The sequence below is a fragment of the Paramisgurnus dabryanus genome, chromosome 18 (assembly GCF_030506205.2).
Source record: "Paramisgurnus dabryanus chromosome 18, PD_genome_1.1, whole genome shotgun sequence".
Taxonomy (NCBI): domain Eukaryota; kingdom Metazoa; phylum Chordata; class Actinopteri; order Cypriniformes; family Cobitidae; genus Paramisgurnus; species Paramisgurnus dabryanus.
The window spans coordinates 17,459,122-17,475,145 of NC_133354.1; the positions used below are offsets into that span (position 1 = coordinate 17,459,122).

General features: G+C 37.3%; 3 protein-coding genes across 11 annotated transcripts in view; 1 reads left to right on the forward strand and 2 right to left on the reverse strand.

Annotated features, from left to right (window-relative positions):
• Nucleotides 1-6,631: 6,631 nt before the first annotated feature.
• On the forward strand, nucleotides 6,632-8,019 carry tmsb (thymosin, beta). Its single transcript, XM_065287793.2, has 3 exons — nucleotides 6,632-6,787; nucleotides 7,211-7,323; nucleotides 7,756-8,019. The coding sequence occupies exons 2-3, from the start codon at nucleotides 7,224-7,226 to the stop codon at nucleotides 7,791-7,793; spliced, it is 138 nt and encodes a 45-aa protein (XP_065143865.1). The 5' UTR covers nucleotides 6,632-6,787; nucleotides 7,211-7,223; the 3' UTR covers nucleotides 7,794-8,019.
• Nucleotides 8,020-10,658: 2,639 nt separating this feature from the next.
• Nucleotides 10,659-12,924, reverse strand: eif4ebp3 (eukaryotic translation initiation factor 4E binding protein 3). The gene is made up of 3 exons (XM_065287035.2): nucleotides 12,692-12,924; nucleotides 11,537-11,689; nucleotides 10,659-10,937 (listed from the first exon to the last, which is right to left on the reverse strand). Exons 1-3 carry the CDS (start codon nucleotides 12,822-12,824, stop codon nucleotides 10,906-10,908), a joined length of 318 nt encoding a protein of 105 aa, XP_065143107.1. The 5' UTR covers nucleotides 12,825-12,924; the 3' UTR covers nucleotides 10,659-10,905.
• A 1,426-nt stretch (nucleotides 12,925-14,350) lies between these two features.
• ankhd1 (ankyrin repeat and KH domain containing 1) overlaps nucleotides 14,351-16,024 on the reverse strand; it is a 35,142-nt gene continuing 33,468 nt past the window's right edge. For all 9 annotated transcript variants that reach the window (XM_065287044.2, XM_065287042.2, XM_065287045.2 and 6 more), the window contains 4 exons: nucleotides 15,659-15,913; nucleotides 15,323-15,498; nucleotides 15,017-15,181; nucleotides 14,351-14,937 (listed from right to left, as the gene is read on the reverse strand). In XM_065287044.2, the coding sequence (XP_065143116.1) occupies nucleotides 14,878-14,937; nucleotides 15,017-15,181; nucleotides 15,323-15,498; nucleotides 15,659-15,913 (656 nt within the window). In that variant the 3' untranslated portion in view covers nucleotides 14,351-14,877. The remainder of the gene's footprint in view (nucleotides 14,938-15,016; nucleotides 15,182-15,322; nucleotides 15,499-15,658; nucleotides 15,914-16,024) is intronic.

Here is a 16,024-nt window from a genome sequence, read left to right on the forward strand (position 1 = left end):
GCTTGTATTTATCTGTACAATAGGGTTGTACTAGAAAATCAACTTAAATGCTATAAGGGAATTTGGCCAAAACTGGAATTAGATTAAGCAAGATAAAAATTTGCTACGATTTTAAGTAACATCCTACTTACGGTACAGGTATGTGATGGTTTAATTTGGTAATATATTCACACATTTTAATGTTTTACATTCATCATATGTATTTGTCAGAACTCTCACGCTTACATTTTATAACCTTTCTTCTCTTCTTGACAAAAAAAGAAAGATAAGTGTTAAAATATAAAAAACCCTCCATGATGAGCCATGCAGATATACTTTCCGGAGCACAAAAGGACTTCTGGGAACTTCTGACCTGCAAACAGAAAAATTCTGTTGAATTTACGGGAAAAGGCTGCATGTGAAAGCGCCTATCATGATATGAGGGCTATATTTCATACACCCACACTTCTTCCTGTCACTTTTCCAAAGAAATGCCTTCTTTGTGAAATTAAAGTTCATTGTTGAAGTCATATGAAAAATGTGGAGCAGTAGGTGGCAAGACAGCACCATGCTGAAACTTTGGATGATAGATATTTGAGCGGCGGTTAAAAATCCGTTTTAGCTCTCACAGTTTTCTCCTGTCTTCTCTCAAAGGGCCCCGATGCCATAATCAGTGATTATGCATATTGCGCATAACACAGCTGAAAGGTAGTGAGCGATAGGCTGTTGTGTTTCTTCATAAAAAGTGTGACACCGAGTCATTTTGATTTGATAATAACAGCCATAGATTCTATATGAAGTGGGTGCCTATATTGTGAGTCACAGCGTTTGTGCTTTTCAATGCTATTGTTTTCATTTTATTCAAGATAAATGGCCTTTTCCAGCCACATTTCAAACCATCAGTGCTTACAAATGAGTAAAACAGTGAGTGCCCTGTTAGACCTTTATTTGCAACCAAATAAAAATCCTATCCAATCAATATCTTTCTAATAATAATGTTTATGTTGTTGTTCAATGGAAAATGTGACATAACATGAAGTCCTTGGGGAGAAATGGATATCAGAATATCTCAAACTCCTCATGTTTCACTCGCTCTCTCTGAGTTCCCAAAACAGATTTGCCAACCATCCATAAATCTCTCATGGGGAACAAAGGTAAAGCTGGGTCTACAGAATAAAAACTCAAGGGACCTTGTGTTTCAGACGTTGCTACAGACAATCCCTATGGGTATTTTCTCCGAACAGATGTTATTTTGTGTAAGTGTATGTTTGAGTAACCGCAGGACTTTTCCATCACCTCAACACTGTCCACAAATACACTATAAACACCACGTCTATCACATTTTCTTTATAAGTTATAAACTACTGTATTAAGATTATAAATACTTGTCTATAATACTTTAGACAGTTGGGTGTTTCTCACGAAATCCAGATTTACAAGGTGTCCAGCATCAGAATTTGTAAAAAGCCCTTGAAGCCATTTTTTTGCACATATAAGATTAAGGTCTGAACTAACTATAACCATTATTTTTAGAGGATTTAAAAAATATTTCCAATATAATTATTTACATTTTTTAGCATTTACAAACTCATGTTTCGGTTATGATAACTAAAAAGTTGTCTAGGTACTGTGAACTTTTATCTGGAGAGAAAAATTACGAACTGCTTACCTGGCAGCCATCTTGAGTGTCACAGTCAATTATGTCCCTTTTCCAAATTTTTTTTTTTTAATGTTAGTTCCTTGAGGGCTTAAACAATGATTGAAAATTGTTGCGGAGGATGAGAAAACTGTTCTTGGACACATTTATATTCCTTATTATTGTCTCTACATTTACCAATGATCACCAAATACCACATGTTTCTTTACTGTAAATGTTTATAGTAGCCCTATAACATGCACTGAAACTTTATATATTTTTTTTTATTATTGTAAATATTTCCATGTCAAAGAACCCAAATCTAGTCATGGACACGTTGCGGTAATGAAAATTTTTCCATTAAATGTGGGAAAAAAACAAAATTGGTTTGTATGATGTCATTTGAAATCATGTGCAAAATAGTACATGAAGAGATGCTTGTAACTGTATGCTTCTTATTTTGATACTCTTACTTTGCATTTGCTTTTTTTATCAAAATGTTTCATGACACCTCATTTCGCGAAAAACACATAGTTGGAAAAGAGTCACCTCTGTTAATTCAGTGGACAGGAAGGAAAAGAGATCGAGTTTTATAGGCAGGGGATCGTGGTGGGATTTTCCAGATGCACAGTACACCTTGGTAATGGAGCTTTACACTACAGCAGTGATGTAAACCACATTCATGTCTAAGTGCATTTACATAACCAAGTGTCAGAGAACGCACCTTCAGAAATGTAGCGAGCTGTCTGCGGTCTCTTTTTTGCCTGTACACAGCTGGCCGATCTGTTACAAACCCATCCTGTTTTTCTTACACAGTCACACAAGAACGCTTTCCTTCACAAATCCAGCCACTTCTCCGTCTCCGTCCTGCTTTTGTCCTCACACATTCACAACCGTTTGCCTGTAACTTTGTCAGACCTGGGTGGCGTGCACAATCCCTTTGTCATGACTTCCATTAGTACACAGTTGCCATGACGACCGTCTCTTATGAAAGCCCTCTACAGTTTCCAAGGATGGATGTTCTATTGGCTCGTTTGAGATTTAAACGAAGCTTTTGGCGCAGAATGACTCACACGTCAGCGTTGCCCTAGATTAGTTTAAGCAGCAGAGAACGCATTGTGTTTCACACCTGTTGGCGGTTTCAAACGCTCTGTTTGAGGAGTTTTGGCAATTTAAGGTCAAAAGAGTTTCATAACGCTAATGACAAGGTAGAAATACGCTATTAAAGGGGATGCTGGGAAAACAGGAATTTGTTGTTCTAGTCCGTTGCTCAAAATGCTTATTTGTGCAGCAGTTATGAAACCGTCATTATAAAATCGTATTGAGTAAATGTGCCTGAACAACCTATTTAGAGTTTTAGAGTCGCTATGAACAAATTCAATATTTGTGGCAGAGAAATAATGATTTATAGGTGATTGTTTCACGCCTTTATTTTATTTTGGTTTTTATTTTTCACAATATAATAATGGTTTTTTTGCTCCATGATGATGAGTGAACTCTTCAAAAACTCCCATATTGCACTTGTAAGTGTCTTAAAGCCCCCATGAATTGTGGATCCGTCGGCGCCGCGTCACTACCGTTGCTCGCGGCAGAAGTTGAACATTTCTCAACTTTTCAAGCGGCAATGCGAGCGTCGGCCAATCAGATTGCCTTATGCAAATAACCTAGGCAGAGCCAGCCAATTACGTTTATGGAAGACCGGAGCATGTGCCACTGCTGCGACGCCGACGGATCCACAATTCAGTTTGCCAACGCTTGACGTCACCCATTAAAAGTGAATGGGAAGCGTCAACGCTGACGCCCCGTGTGAATGCGCCGTTACGTCCTGTGTGAATGCACCGTTACGTTTTGTTACAGAACGTCTATTCTGGACTGTGCCATAAATGAAACACAATTGGTTATTTTAAATAAGGGGGAGGGACTTAGTTCCAATAGTTACGTTGTTTCAATTAAACTGACGTCACCACATATAATGCTGCATATTCCATTTAAAGGCGGGGTATATGGTTTTTGAAAAACACTTTGGAAAAGGGAGTCGGGCTGAGCACCAAAACACACTTGTAACCAATCAGCAGTAAGGGGCGTGTCTACTAACCCACATCTTTGCCTGAGTAGCATATGTGGGGGGCAGGTCTATCAAAAGAAGGTCCAGATTCTATTGGGGTAGGGGCGTGTTTGTTTAGGTGATTTCAAATGTCAAAATTGGATTTCAGAGATCATGCACTCCGCCTTTACATGAAAGCCTAATTTCACACTTCACCTTTATGGACTGTCACTGCCTTCAGTGTCCAAAAGTGATTCATGGACCTGTACCATATAAAGTTATTTTTTTGCTCCTAAAGATCAGTGGGCGTGTATCAGTGGTCTGTTTCAAGTATCACATTGCTCCTTTATAAGCTGCACTACCAATAACCCTTTCAATAACCAGGGTTGATACTGTATGGATGAAGTGTTAGCTGAGAGGTCCAGGGGTGGATGCATTTGTTTGCACATGTGGGAAGTGAACTCTGAAAAGCTGTTGCACGGCACATTTGATCTGTTTGAAGGAGAGCTTGAAAAGGAGAAGAGGGAGTATGGACATTTCTCAGCAAATGTAAGATTTGCACAGATCTGTCACTGTGGGCTTTTGTTGGGTGCCTCAAAAGCCTTTTTTTATTCTACTCTGGCCAAAAGGACATGCCAGCTGGGTTATCATCACGCTGGTTGAACCATCCACAAAGCTAGCTGAACAGTTGATATATTGTTACATTCTGTAGTAATTAAATAACAATTTGTATATTATTGTAATTGTAATTTGTATATTCTCAAATATATGTAAGCTTTAGATTTCCAGTGCTTTTACATTTGTGGAAATCTAAACAATCTATAAGCAATCATCACAAACCGACAAGAACTGTATAATAACCTGGCTATATGGTCCCTTCTTTTTACACAGCACCATTGTCTCCCCCTACTGGTTTGTTGTGACTATTTCACACTTTTCATACACCTCTCCCCAATGATTCACCTTCATTCTGCAGTTTAAAGACCAAAGGCATGTTGAAATAAGTGTCTCTCTTCCATAAACAGTAATTGAGAAAAGATGAGGAGAATTTGAATACAGATGATTAATGCACACAACATCAAACTAATTATAGTCCTACAAGACACACACACAAAAACACACAGGCACCCACAATGGTCCATAATGAATCATTAAATGTTCTGATTTATTCTTTCAATTGCAAAAGTTTGAAAGACATTATGTGCATGTGAATTTTGAATCATAAATACCAAACTATTGCATTTCAAAAATGCATTTTATTTACAAGCAAATAATTTAACCTTCAATTACACTTAACTGTCTTAATGCAATGTTTATATGTGACCCAGTCTGTTAAAACCCCAGCTAAAGTCTTTTTTTGTGATTTGCAGTGATCTACATAAAATCCTACATCCTATAATGTAAAGAACATTGTGTGAAAATATAACCTTGATATATTTAATAATGACTAAGGCCATAACACAGACAGCATTATACATGAAATCACAAACACACATACATTTCACAAACTGGGTCACAGTCACACATGAGGAAAATGTTGTGGGTTATTGAGTGCATAGTTTACAACAAGTACAGATGCTGTTAATAAGTGTTTCTAAGACACTAGGTCCATCTGGTGGTGAATATGTGTAGAAATACTTTAAAATATTCTTATAATAACCAATTAAAGGTTTCGTCCTTTTATGTGTTTTTGAAGCTTTTATTGTGTATACAGTGCGCAATATTACATGTGTTCATTTTTCACGTGTAAAAAACGCAGTATTTACTTATTTGTATACCGCTGTTTTTACTGTTTTCAGAAATACATAACGAGTTCTTAATGTGTAGCTTGTTTAGTGTGTTTCGATAGCAGCTTAGCCTGCCGTTACCTTACCTGGCGAGTGACGTATTCCTGTGGGCGGAGTTTAGATTAAAACTCTTCTAGTGACGTCATTAAAGCAGGAAGTAGAGGGCTGTAGTCCAAACTGGTCGTTCGCTGTAGGCTTTGAAATGGGAATTTTGTTAAAGAAAATATATCGCATGGCAGTGCACTTTGAGCTTTATAATTTTACAGGTATTATTTATGCTATTATAGCAACATTGCACACTAACTAAAGTTTAAAAAATAGGATCAGGAAGAACGTGACATATAAGAATAACAAATATAAAGCAGAGATGTACATAGGGTCAATGACTCGGGATGTCATTTTACTGTGATTGTAAGACACAGAATAATGCAAACAAGGATGCTAAAAGAGATTAAACAATATGTTTCGTCTAGATCTGTGATCTCTAGTCCTTTTCATAAAGAATGAGAGCAGGAACAGCTGTATGGTACTAATAGATCAGTGGTCACTTCCTCAACATATGGATGAGCTCAGACTCAGCTGCCCGAAAGTGCCATGTGTCTGGTGTCAGATGTACGATACAGACTGGTGTGTTTGATGGCTCAGTTGCTGAGGTATGAAGCAGTTGGCACTTATATATACACATTAAACCTCATGTTTGCCCACCTGTCCAGTCATGCCAGATTAGATTTCTTTACCAGGCATCTGGTTGAATAATATGAAGAACAATATATCATATAAAAAATGAAAAGTTATATATGGCATCTCATGAGATTTTTTTTTATCACATATCTATTCTGAAATAATGAAACATTTTAATGATACATTAAAAAATACTAAACATGTCACTGTTCATTTATGTATTTTTTGGTAAGTTGCAATATAATAACCAGGACAATACAGTCAGCTAGTCATTTTCAAATAAAGATACTTTTATTGCCGTCACATTTGCCATTTGTAAAACAAGCTAGATATTTTATTTCTCTGATGTCTCCCAATGTGGTCCACTCCTATACATGGCACTCCCTAAACCTTTCACATAACTGACGCGTAACTGAATAAAATCTGCTTCATTTCTCTGCCTCTCAGGATCAGCAGATTTATTATCCGCCCCTCCCTTTCAAAGTCATGAATATTTCATGTAATGTGAGTGGAAAAGAAAGACAAAGAAAAGGAGGTGGTTACGGCTATTCAAATAGCCCTGGGAGAAAGCTGCATAGACCCCACCTCAACACACAAGACAGACCCTGCTGACACACGCAGACGGCTACTTCCCCATCCTTACCCATACGGTGCATCGAGGTAAGACTTTTTACGCTTAAATTCTGCATTTGCATTTAGAGAGAGATTTGTGTTCTTTTCATTTATTTTCAGGAGGAGGAAAATTGTGTATAGGGAGTTTAAAATTAAAAGCAAAGAGCACGTGTCTCTGAGAAGCATGATACAGAACAAAGAGCTAGTTGAGTCATTCCCAGTCTCCAGGCAGAGAAAGGATGGCCAACAGTTGTCTTACTAAGGCAGTGATTGTGAGAAATATATGGCTATAGGCAATTTTTCCCAACTTTTTTTGATTGAACACATCAAATGATAACTAAATTGGTATTCCATAATATTTTGTTTCATTTGTGGACTGTCTGAGCTTGAGGTCAAATATTATTAACCCAAGTTCATTAATATAACTAATTTCATATAACTATCTAGCAAACTTGTTTTTTGTGTCTGTAGTCAAACAAACACCATGGCTGACAAACCCAACATGACAGAAATCACAACTTTTGATAAAACTAAACTCAGGAAGACAGACACCCAGGAGAAGAACCCACTGCCAACCAAAGAAAGTGAGTATCTGTTCTTAAAACAACAGACAAGGGTATCAATGTGATTATGTTATTCGAAATGTGTAGGTTTTTGTATTATAAGTGTTTACCTGTTATCACATTTTCCTGTAGCCCACACAGGGCTGGCATTTTCAGAAAACCTATTGGATAAAGTAAATGAGCCATGCGTGCGGTGTAAAAATCTGATTTTCTAGATTCAGATTACAAATCTATATGTTCTGAACTCTGTTGCATGCTATAAAGTGAATGTGCGATTGATGTCTTGCGCTGCAAGGTATGCATTTTAGGTATGAGATCAAAATGATTTATTCAACTGACTGGATGTCTTGGCTGTTTCAACAGAACTGATAGTATTTCTGATTAATTAAATGACTAAGAATCTGAGTCATTTCTCTTAACTCTTATCTGACTTTATGTGAAATGTTTCTGCAGCTATTGAACAGGAGAGACAGGGCGAGTCAACACCATGAATGATGCTTGTACTGTAAATGCACAGTCATACGAGCAGGATTGACAGCAGTGAGGAAGCATGGCTGACAACAGAGGAGAGAACCGAACGACAGCAAATCTCAGTGTTTTTATTTGTTTGTTTTTTCCTCGTTTGTGTGTTTGAGAGTTGAAAATGAAGGAATATATTTCCCAATCACAAGTATGTATTTTTACCCAGTGAGCCAATAAAAGGGTTCATAAATGTGATGATATGGCTCAGTGTTTAAGCGGATGGACTGCTAATACATTGCATTTGTGTTGGTCTGAATCTCTTCCAAGGGATAATAATGTTATGATCATACTTCATCTGATAAAACTTGGGAGTTTTTTTACAAATACGTTGCATTGTCTCAAACATGCATTGTTAACAAGATAAATTTAAATAGCATTTTCCACAGGATTTTATCTGCAAAAATATAAATAATTTCTTTTAAATAAAGCCCATGACAAGAAAGTGTCTACAAAGCAAATTAAAAACAGTTATTTTATCAGTACAACGTATTAAAATGTACAAGAACAGTATATCGTTTTACCACCAGATGGCAGTATTTCTCTAAAAATAATCTATAGAGTCAAATGTTCTACTTTATGGAACTGACGCAATAAACCAAACCAACCATTCTACACCAGAGGTTATTTAAAACAAATATTAAATAATAAATTAATGTCGGATATACAAACAGATACAAACGTTTAATTTTCATCTCAGTAGCCTAAGATTAAAAATCGAATAAATGGCGCAGCTTTAGTGATAATTTTGCAAGGAAATCGACAGCACCTGGAATTGTTAGTTTGTGAATTAATAAAATGTGATTTATTTGTGCTTAAATAAAGATTTCTTTGATTGAACCATGAATATGCAGTGTTAAAACTGGTTGGAGAGGACACATCCTCAAAGACATTGTATAGTCAACTAAAACATAAAATTAACGCCTTTATTTTTGAAAAGTTGCCCGCCAGGAAAATTTTCTTCGTTGTATAAACATACAAATATATCAAATTAAAAAAATTGAACCTCTGCTTTTAAACAAACAAACAAAACAGGGACAAAGTATCAAGCTTTTTCCTCTGTTTTATAAACTCTTAAATATTGGTATTTTTCTTAAAAAAAAAGAAAAAAGAAAGAAATAGCAAAAAGCTGAAATAATAGCATTTTTGTAGTTGTATTTTGTTAAGAGATTAGATTCAGAACGATTATCAAAATATATAGTTTAAAATGTGTAAATAAATTTTTGGTTCCGTTTTTTTTATTGGGTAAGTGCCATTTAGTGGATAATAGCGGTGTTACAGATTAACAAAAACTCATCAGGGACAGGTTTTTCATGCAAATGTTTTCTCTTAATTGACGAGATTTACATTAATTGACGAGATTTACATCAACTCGTCAATGGGAATGAGTTAAAAGAGCTTGAGAAAATTATAAATAATATTTATTGATCCATTAATAATATAGAAATCAATCAAAATAAGCATGAGGAAATTTTAAAATTTACTGAAAAAGCCTGGACTAATAAAAAACTAAAGATGAGAGAAAATGTATCTGGCAGCAACTGTGTAAACATAATGTGACATGATCCTGGCTATGTCATGGGTTGTGAGTTAAGAGGGTCTCAAGGTTTAGGGCGAGAAGAACGGAATGTGAAATGTTGAACAGAACAGGTGTTTTTCGTTTGTACCAAACAGTTATCAGCAGGCCCCAGTATCGGTCGCCCTTCTGACATCATGCAACAACCAAATAGCACTGACCTGTGTATATAAAGTAGTCAAAAAAATATCAAATTTGAAACTAAAAACTTAAGAGGATGAGATTTTACACAAGCCAATAACCCTTAAGAATCCTGTTCATAACAAACACTAAGTTGTTATGCCAAAGTATCAATAAATAATGGATCTAGAAACTACCAGGAAAAAGTGTTATACCCATACAAAGCGACCATGACTGATGTGTGAATAACAACTGATATCAGGACTGTCAGTACTGGTCATTGGTCAGGGACAGAATGAATGAATGTGCACTGCTTTGGCATTTTGTTTACTTATAATGGACATTCTAAGAACTAGGGGGTTTATGGAGGGGCCAATTCTCTCCCTCCCCTATCAAATGCATGCTTGTGACTTTTGCATTAGTTTGGAAAACTAATCACAGTTAAAATGAAAACATTTTGATGGGTGAGCTTTGGAGCAGAAGGCATGTAAAACATCCCATGAGCTCATAACGCTTATATTAAAATGTTTTATCAAAACTTCTATACAGTTAATCTTTCATAAGTCATCTTAAATTATATACCACTTCAAAAGCATTCTGCTTTTATCCAAAACTAGGTTAGATTTTTCACTTGGTTAAATCGTCCTGATTCTCAGTAGCTCCTGTTTTGTACTTTGCAGCAGGTGACATCAGGCAAGGCATACTTGATAAGCTGGGAACACTGCGAACGGGGGAAAATCAATGCATATTGGGAGGATGGGGTACAGGATTAAGATTTGCTACTATGAGCCATACTGTACCATACCTTGTATTCAATATATATACTAAAATAATAAAACAATCACAATGAGGTCTAATATTTTAAACACTCGAAGCGAGTCCAAGGTTTACAGTTTTAAAGTTTTATTCCAAACTGTCAACATACCCACAAAATAAACAGCACATACAAGTATAACAGTAGTAAAACAATTACCTGAAATGTTATTTTCTGGCATATGACTTCATTACCCCTAATAGGGCTCTAATATTTAGGTTCAACTCAAATGGTTTGCTGTCACACGTTATAACCATTCACATATCACAATGTATATTACATATAGTCCCCTTTAGAATTGCTCCAAAAAGAGTAAAGGAGGCAGTATATTGTTAAAACAGCAGAAGCTGCAATTTGAGATGTTTTCATCTGAATTTTCACCAAACTCAAAACAGTCAATCCTCACAGCAGCGAACTACTTGATCTGAGGGCTTTGTTATTTAAGGTAAAGAAAAAAGTTTAGAGATTTAACAAAGGAATCCACAGCTGGTGTGGATTTTTTTTCTCAGATCAAAACCTGAATCCACGGGTGGAAAAGGCTGAAACAGTCCACTTTGCCACAGGACTTGAGACATTAAATATCCATCTCAAACTGGCTGTCATCAACTGAGGAAAGAAATATTGAGGAGGAGAGTTAGAGCGACGGTGTCACCATGACCTCTTCTTAAAAAACAAACAAACGTTCTTAAGTAGTACGGTACGCACTGGATATTCCTGATATGCAAATCAATGTTGCCAACAGTGACTATATTTGCTTTTCTCTTGAAACAGCTTCAGAGTCTGAAATGTAACCTTGAGCTCACGTTTTCTGCATATGTCATCTTTTCTAGGACTTTTTATCAGCGAATCCACTCATAAACAATGACTGCATTCAAATCCTTTCAGTGACATGAGAGGGCATAATTCACACCTTAATTTACTGTGGCACATACCGCATTAAAGTACACAATCAAAATAATGGGTCTCGTAAGTGTGTGTGGCACGGAAAAGAAAATGAATCAATAAGAAAAAGCTCAAACCAGTTTTTCAAGATTGCTCAAGGCCGCTGATTTGGAATTGAACATGGTTTACAAGTGCTACAATCATCATACATACTTTACTCAGTCACGTGAGAGGAATCACATGGGGCTACCCAAAAACAATAAACCATGATTCGCAGGGCAGAGGGGAGATAAACTTATGTGCAAATATGTGAGTTGTCCTACCAGGGACAACTTTGTTGTCATCTTCCTGCTCTGTGGGTTGCACCGAGTGTATGGTGACCCCCGGAATGTGGGGGAGGCAGCAGGGTGGGGTGCGTGCAATTGGTGAGTTTCGGCATTCCAAAAGAAACTTCCGATCATAGATAATCCGAGTCCCTATGAGAAAAATTAAAGTTAATATTAGTTAAAGAGGCTGAGCCTTAAAAAACAAAATGTTTAGCGCTTTGCATTATGGACTGGGTTGCAAAATGTAACAATGCTGAGCAAAAACACAACATGCCCCCTAGTGCAGTGCAGTTTGACCCATCTTGGAGCAATAGAAATTGGGTAGGGAGTTGACAAGGGTTCATACAAGATATATAAAAAAACAACTTAAAACAAGGCACCACTGTTTGTTTACATGTCCTGTAGTACCCCAAGAACCACATACATTGTAATATGCAAACAATTTACAAAAATATTAGAAGATACAGTGTGATAAGACTGACTCAAACCTTGATTTAAAAAAATAATAAAAAAGTTAAAGTAAAGAGACATGAATGTATTGTACAGCATATTATTTTAATATTATCAACACTTTTTTAAATATGACTATATGGGATTTTTAATTCAACATTTGATAATGCACATGGCTTTTTAATAAGCTTTTATAATTTAATGTAACCTCAGTCAAATTCAACAATGGAAAACCATTTAAAAAGTGTTTACTTTTAACTAATTTTTCCACGTGAGCTTCAACAACTATGCTGTAACTATTAACCCGTTATAGTTTGTAGATACTAAGATTTACAAAAACATTTAAAACCAGCGACTATAGAAAATGAAAGAAAGAAACTTAGATTATGTGGCAAATACGACTTGTAAACATCTTCTAGCCTGTGGGCTTTATGATTGCGCACTCAACTCACGTCACACAAAACTCGCATGTTCGACTTCATGAGGCGCTGCGCAGATCGATTTGCAAATTAAATCAAGTGCCGCGCGAGCGCGATTCAGCTCAGCTTTCAACTCGCTCTCGCGGTACTTTGATGTCACAGGCCGACCGGTTTGCGCAGCACCGCAGGAATTCGATAGCACTTTAAAACTTACTATAACAAACAAATTTTATTATACAAACTGAACATTTTAAAACGCATATAAGAGAAGAGCACAACTCACCACCGGGAGTTGTTGAAAACACAGTTCCGCCTGGAGTTTGACTGTAGATGTCCGGTAACGGAGACCAGCTTTTCTCAATAACAGAGCGGTTTGGAATGGGACAGGTGGACGAAGCTTTGCAGTTGGTTGACATGATTTCTGATGAAGTTTAAACTTAAAAATCAAAGCTTTGATTGAGAACGTCCTGCAGGAGATGTTAAAAGCACTGCGCGACTGCGCGTTAATTTGAGCGCTCCATGTCGGGGGGTGGAGATATTTCACGTGCTGCAATGAACAACGGCCAATCATAAGAAGGGATACACCCAACCGAGGCCCCTTGATAGGGTTGACAAGAGTTCACTTTGTTGTGTACTTTATGAACTGCTTGCATGAGCTCTTCAGCGTGACACGAGGTATGAACACTACCGTACATACAAGTAAACAAAGACCAACGTCACGTGACCCATTCTGTTTACGCCACCATACTGGCAGGTATAAGGACAGCTGGGAGCGAATATGATATGAATGGCCCCAGCAGCAGTTTCATGACAACAGAGTTCACTACGCACTTCAATTCAAATATTACATCCAAAACTTAATAGCTGAGACATAACAGTAATGCATTTAAACGTGCATCAGCCCAGTTATTTTCCAAATTTTAAACTCTTTCATGTCATTTCAGGGTTACTGCTAAACATGAAACCCTCATACAACATATGTTGAAATAGTAAGATTTGTAACAGTCAGGTTTAAAATTACTGTTCAACCCCGAATGCAAAAGCGCTCTACGATTACCTGCCAAAAGGGTGATTAAGTGCTAAATTGCACCCATTTTATTGCTAAGAATAGTTATTTTGTGTATTCTGTTTAATAAAATGTGTTTGCGTGGTTTATGATTTATAAGAAACATTCTTCACATACCGTACATTTTTGTAGCTTCAGACATACTGCTTTCCTCAAAGAAAAGTGCCTGTCCTTGATTGGCCAGCTAATCTGTATGTTATGATTCGTCTGAATACCTCTGACGTCAGACGGAAATGTGAGGCTCCTTACCATGTTTGAAAGATTTACAATGCAATGCTAACAGCAGTTAACTTACATGCTATGAGTCAAAGCATGATGAATTATGATAATGTTGGTTTTGTCCACGTCAACAGGCCCAGGAAGTAAACGGTTACCTACAAGCCATCCGTTTGTTCTAGTCTAAGAAAAGAGATTTATGTTGGAAACAACTTGCGTCATAGTTTGGTTTGAGGTAAGTACCTTTTGCATATCGTTAACGTACTAATAATACACACTTACACACCGAAGGAACCATAAAATTGCGAATCATACAATTAAAAATTATCCATTTATAGTAAAATGTAAAAAAAAGTGTCATTTGTGTAGTCCTGCTTTTGTGCCATTTTTCTTTGGAGTTCCCATCTCACAGTTTTTGCGTACTTCTTACTTATTGTGGCCACAATACAGTTTCTGAGGTAAATTCTTTACATCTATATGGACTGTCACCACCCTTACAAAAATTAATCATGGTCTCACTACAGTTACCATAGTTTAACCATGACATTTGTGCATCTATTGGTAAAACAATCAGTAATCAATCCACCAAACCAATGTTTAATTTCCATAGGCAATAAACACTTTGTAGATGAACTGATCAAAGTAACACTCACACAGCGATACATTTCCAACTTTTTATTGAATATTAAGGTAAATATTTCACATTAATACAGGCTACATAAAGTAGAGCCACTATACGACATGAAATTTACTCTCATTTTAACCCTTTTTTCAGTATGTAAACAATTATACAGGTATTTACCACTCTAAAAGGTCTGATTTCATTCTTTATGCAATCATCTAGGTCTTGGCCAAGTATAAATAGCGCACTGTCCTACTGAGCCCTGCCGACCAAGAACACTTTTACGTGGGGCTTATATGTCAAAATGGCTATACTACTCAGAACGTATCCTGTTGAACAGGCAATCGATTTGTTCATAGACAGTGGTAAACGCGTTAAATCCCACACTGGATTCTTTCTTTTTAGTTAGGCACATCAAGGGTGTCCATTTTTCAAATTTAACGTATCTGGTTTAACATTTTTTGAGGGACACATCTAGGTTAATACCACGTCTCAGTAATTAGGTAATTATCTTGTTCTTTTTAACGTGTTTCTCGTTACTGCCCTTAGGCGTCTCCATCACGGTTTAGTTGACATGGTTCAGATGCACGTTTCCCACATGCGGGGCCCAAGTTCCTGGCCATACCTGAAACAACAAGGATTCAAAGAGTTACGGTTTGTTTATACTTCATATCAAGGAGAAGAGGCCAGCTAACAGCAATTACCTGCTGTGGGTCTGAATTTTCAGCAGAGTTGGGAACAACCTTTAGGATGGGATTCCAGGCAGGGTCAGAAGTGTGAAGGCCATTGTATACGGGGCCTCCGGGAGCCTCCGCCATTTGAGGGTGAGGTGGGATCATTGCGCCACCATACATTGACATTGGCAGACCCTGCAGTTCAAAAAACAACCAAAACAAGATGCCGTCAACAGAACTACCCAACTCTTTAAAGCTGGTTTTAAGATCAAGAACAGAAGACAAAGGTTTACTAAGCTAAGCCAGTCTTATTGACCATCACTATGCAGGGTGTACCTTTGGAAAATCCATGAAGTTGGTGGGAAGAGGTTGATGGAAAGTGTTAGAAGGAGCCACAATCCCAGTGTCATCCCGTTCCATAGCCTGGTGTTGAGAGAAAGCCGACTGCTCCTGCATCTGCTGGTGCATCACTGGCCCTCCCATCAGGGGCTGAGACCAACCCGACATCGTCTCTGTGACCAAAAGAAATGTTCATCTGTTCAATTGTTTGCTTATGCAATGTCGACAAAATAAAGATGAAACGCCTACATAAATTTTTGGTAAACCTGGTTTTATTATTCTTGTAAATGTGTACTATATATAGCTATTAATATTTATCCTATGCAACCTCACCAGAGGCACTGCCCACTCCAAAAGACCAAATGCCACCCTGTCCAACTGGTGGGGTGTAGCTGGTGGGTAGCATTGTGTGGTTGACAGAGCCGGTTTGTCGGATACGGGCCAGGCGCTCGGTTCCAATGGGAGGGGGCACTTTGCGATCCTGCTGGTTGGAGCTACTTGGTTTTGCCTGTATCAGAGCAGGAGTCACTGTGGATGTGCAAAGAGGTGAAGATGCCCCAGAGGACACAGAGGGCGCTGGAGACTCACCTAAATGTGCCATAACAACAGGACAGAACAGGTAGGACAAGGAAAAAATAAAAATAAATAAAATAAGAACATTTGATTACACTCTATTCAGTCAATGTAAGGATTTATGAA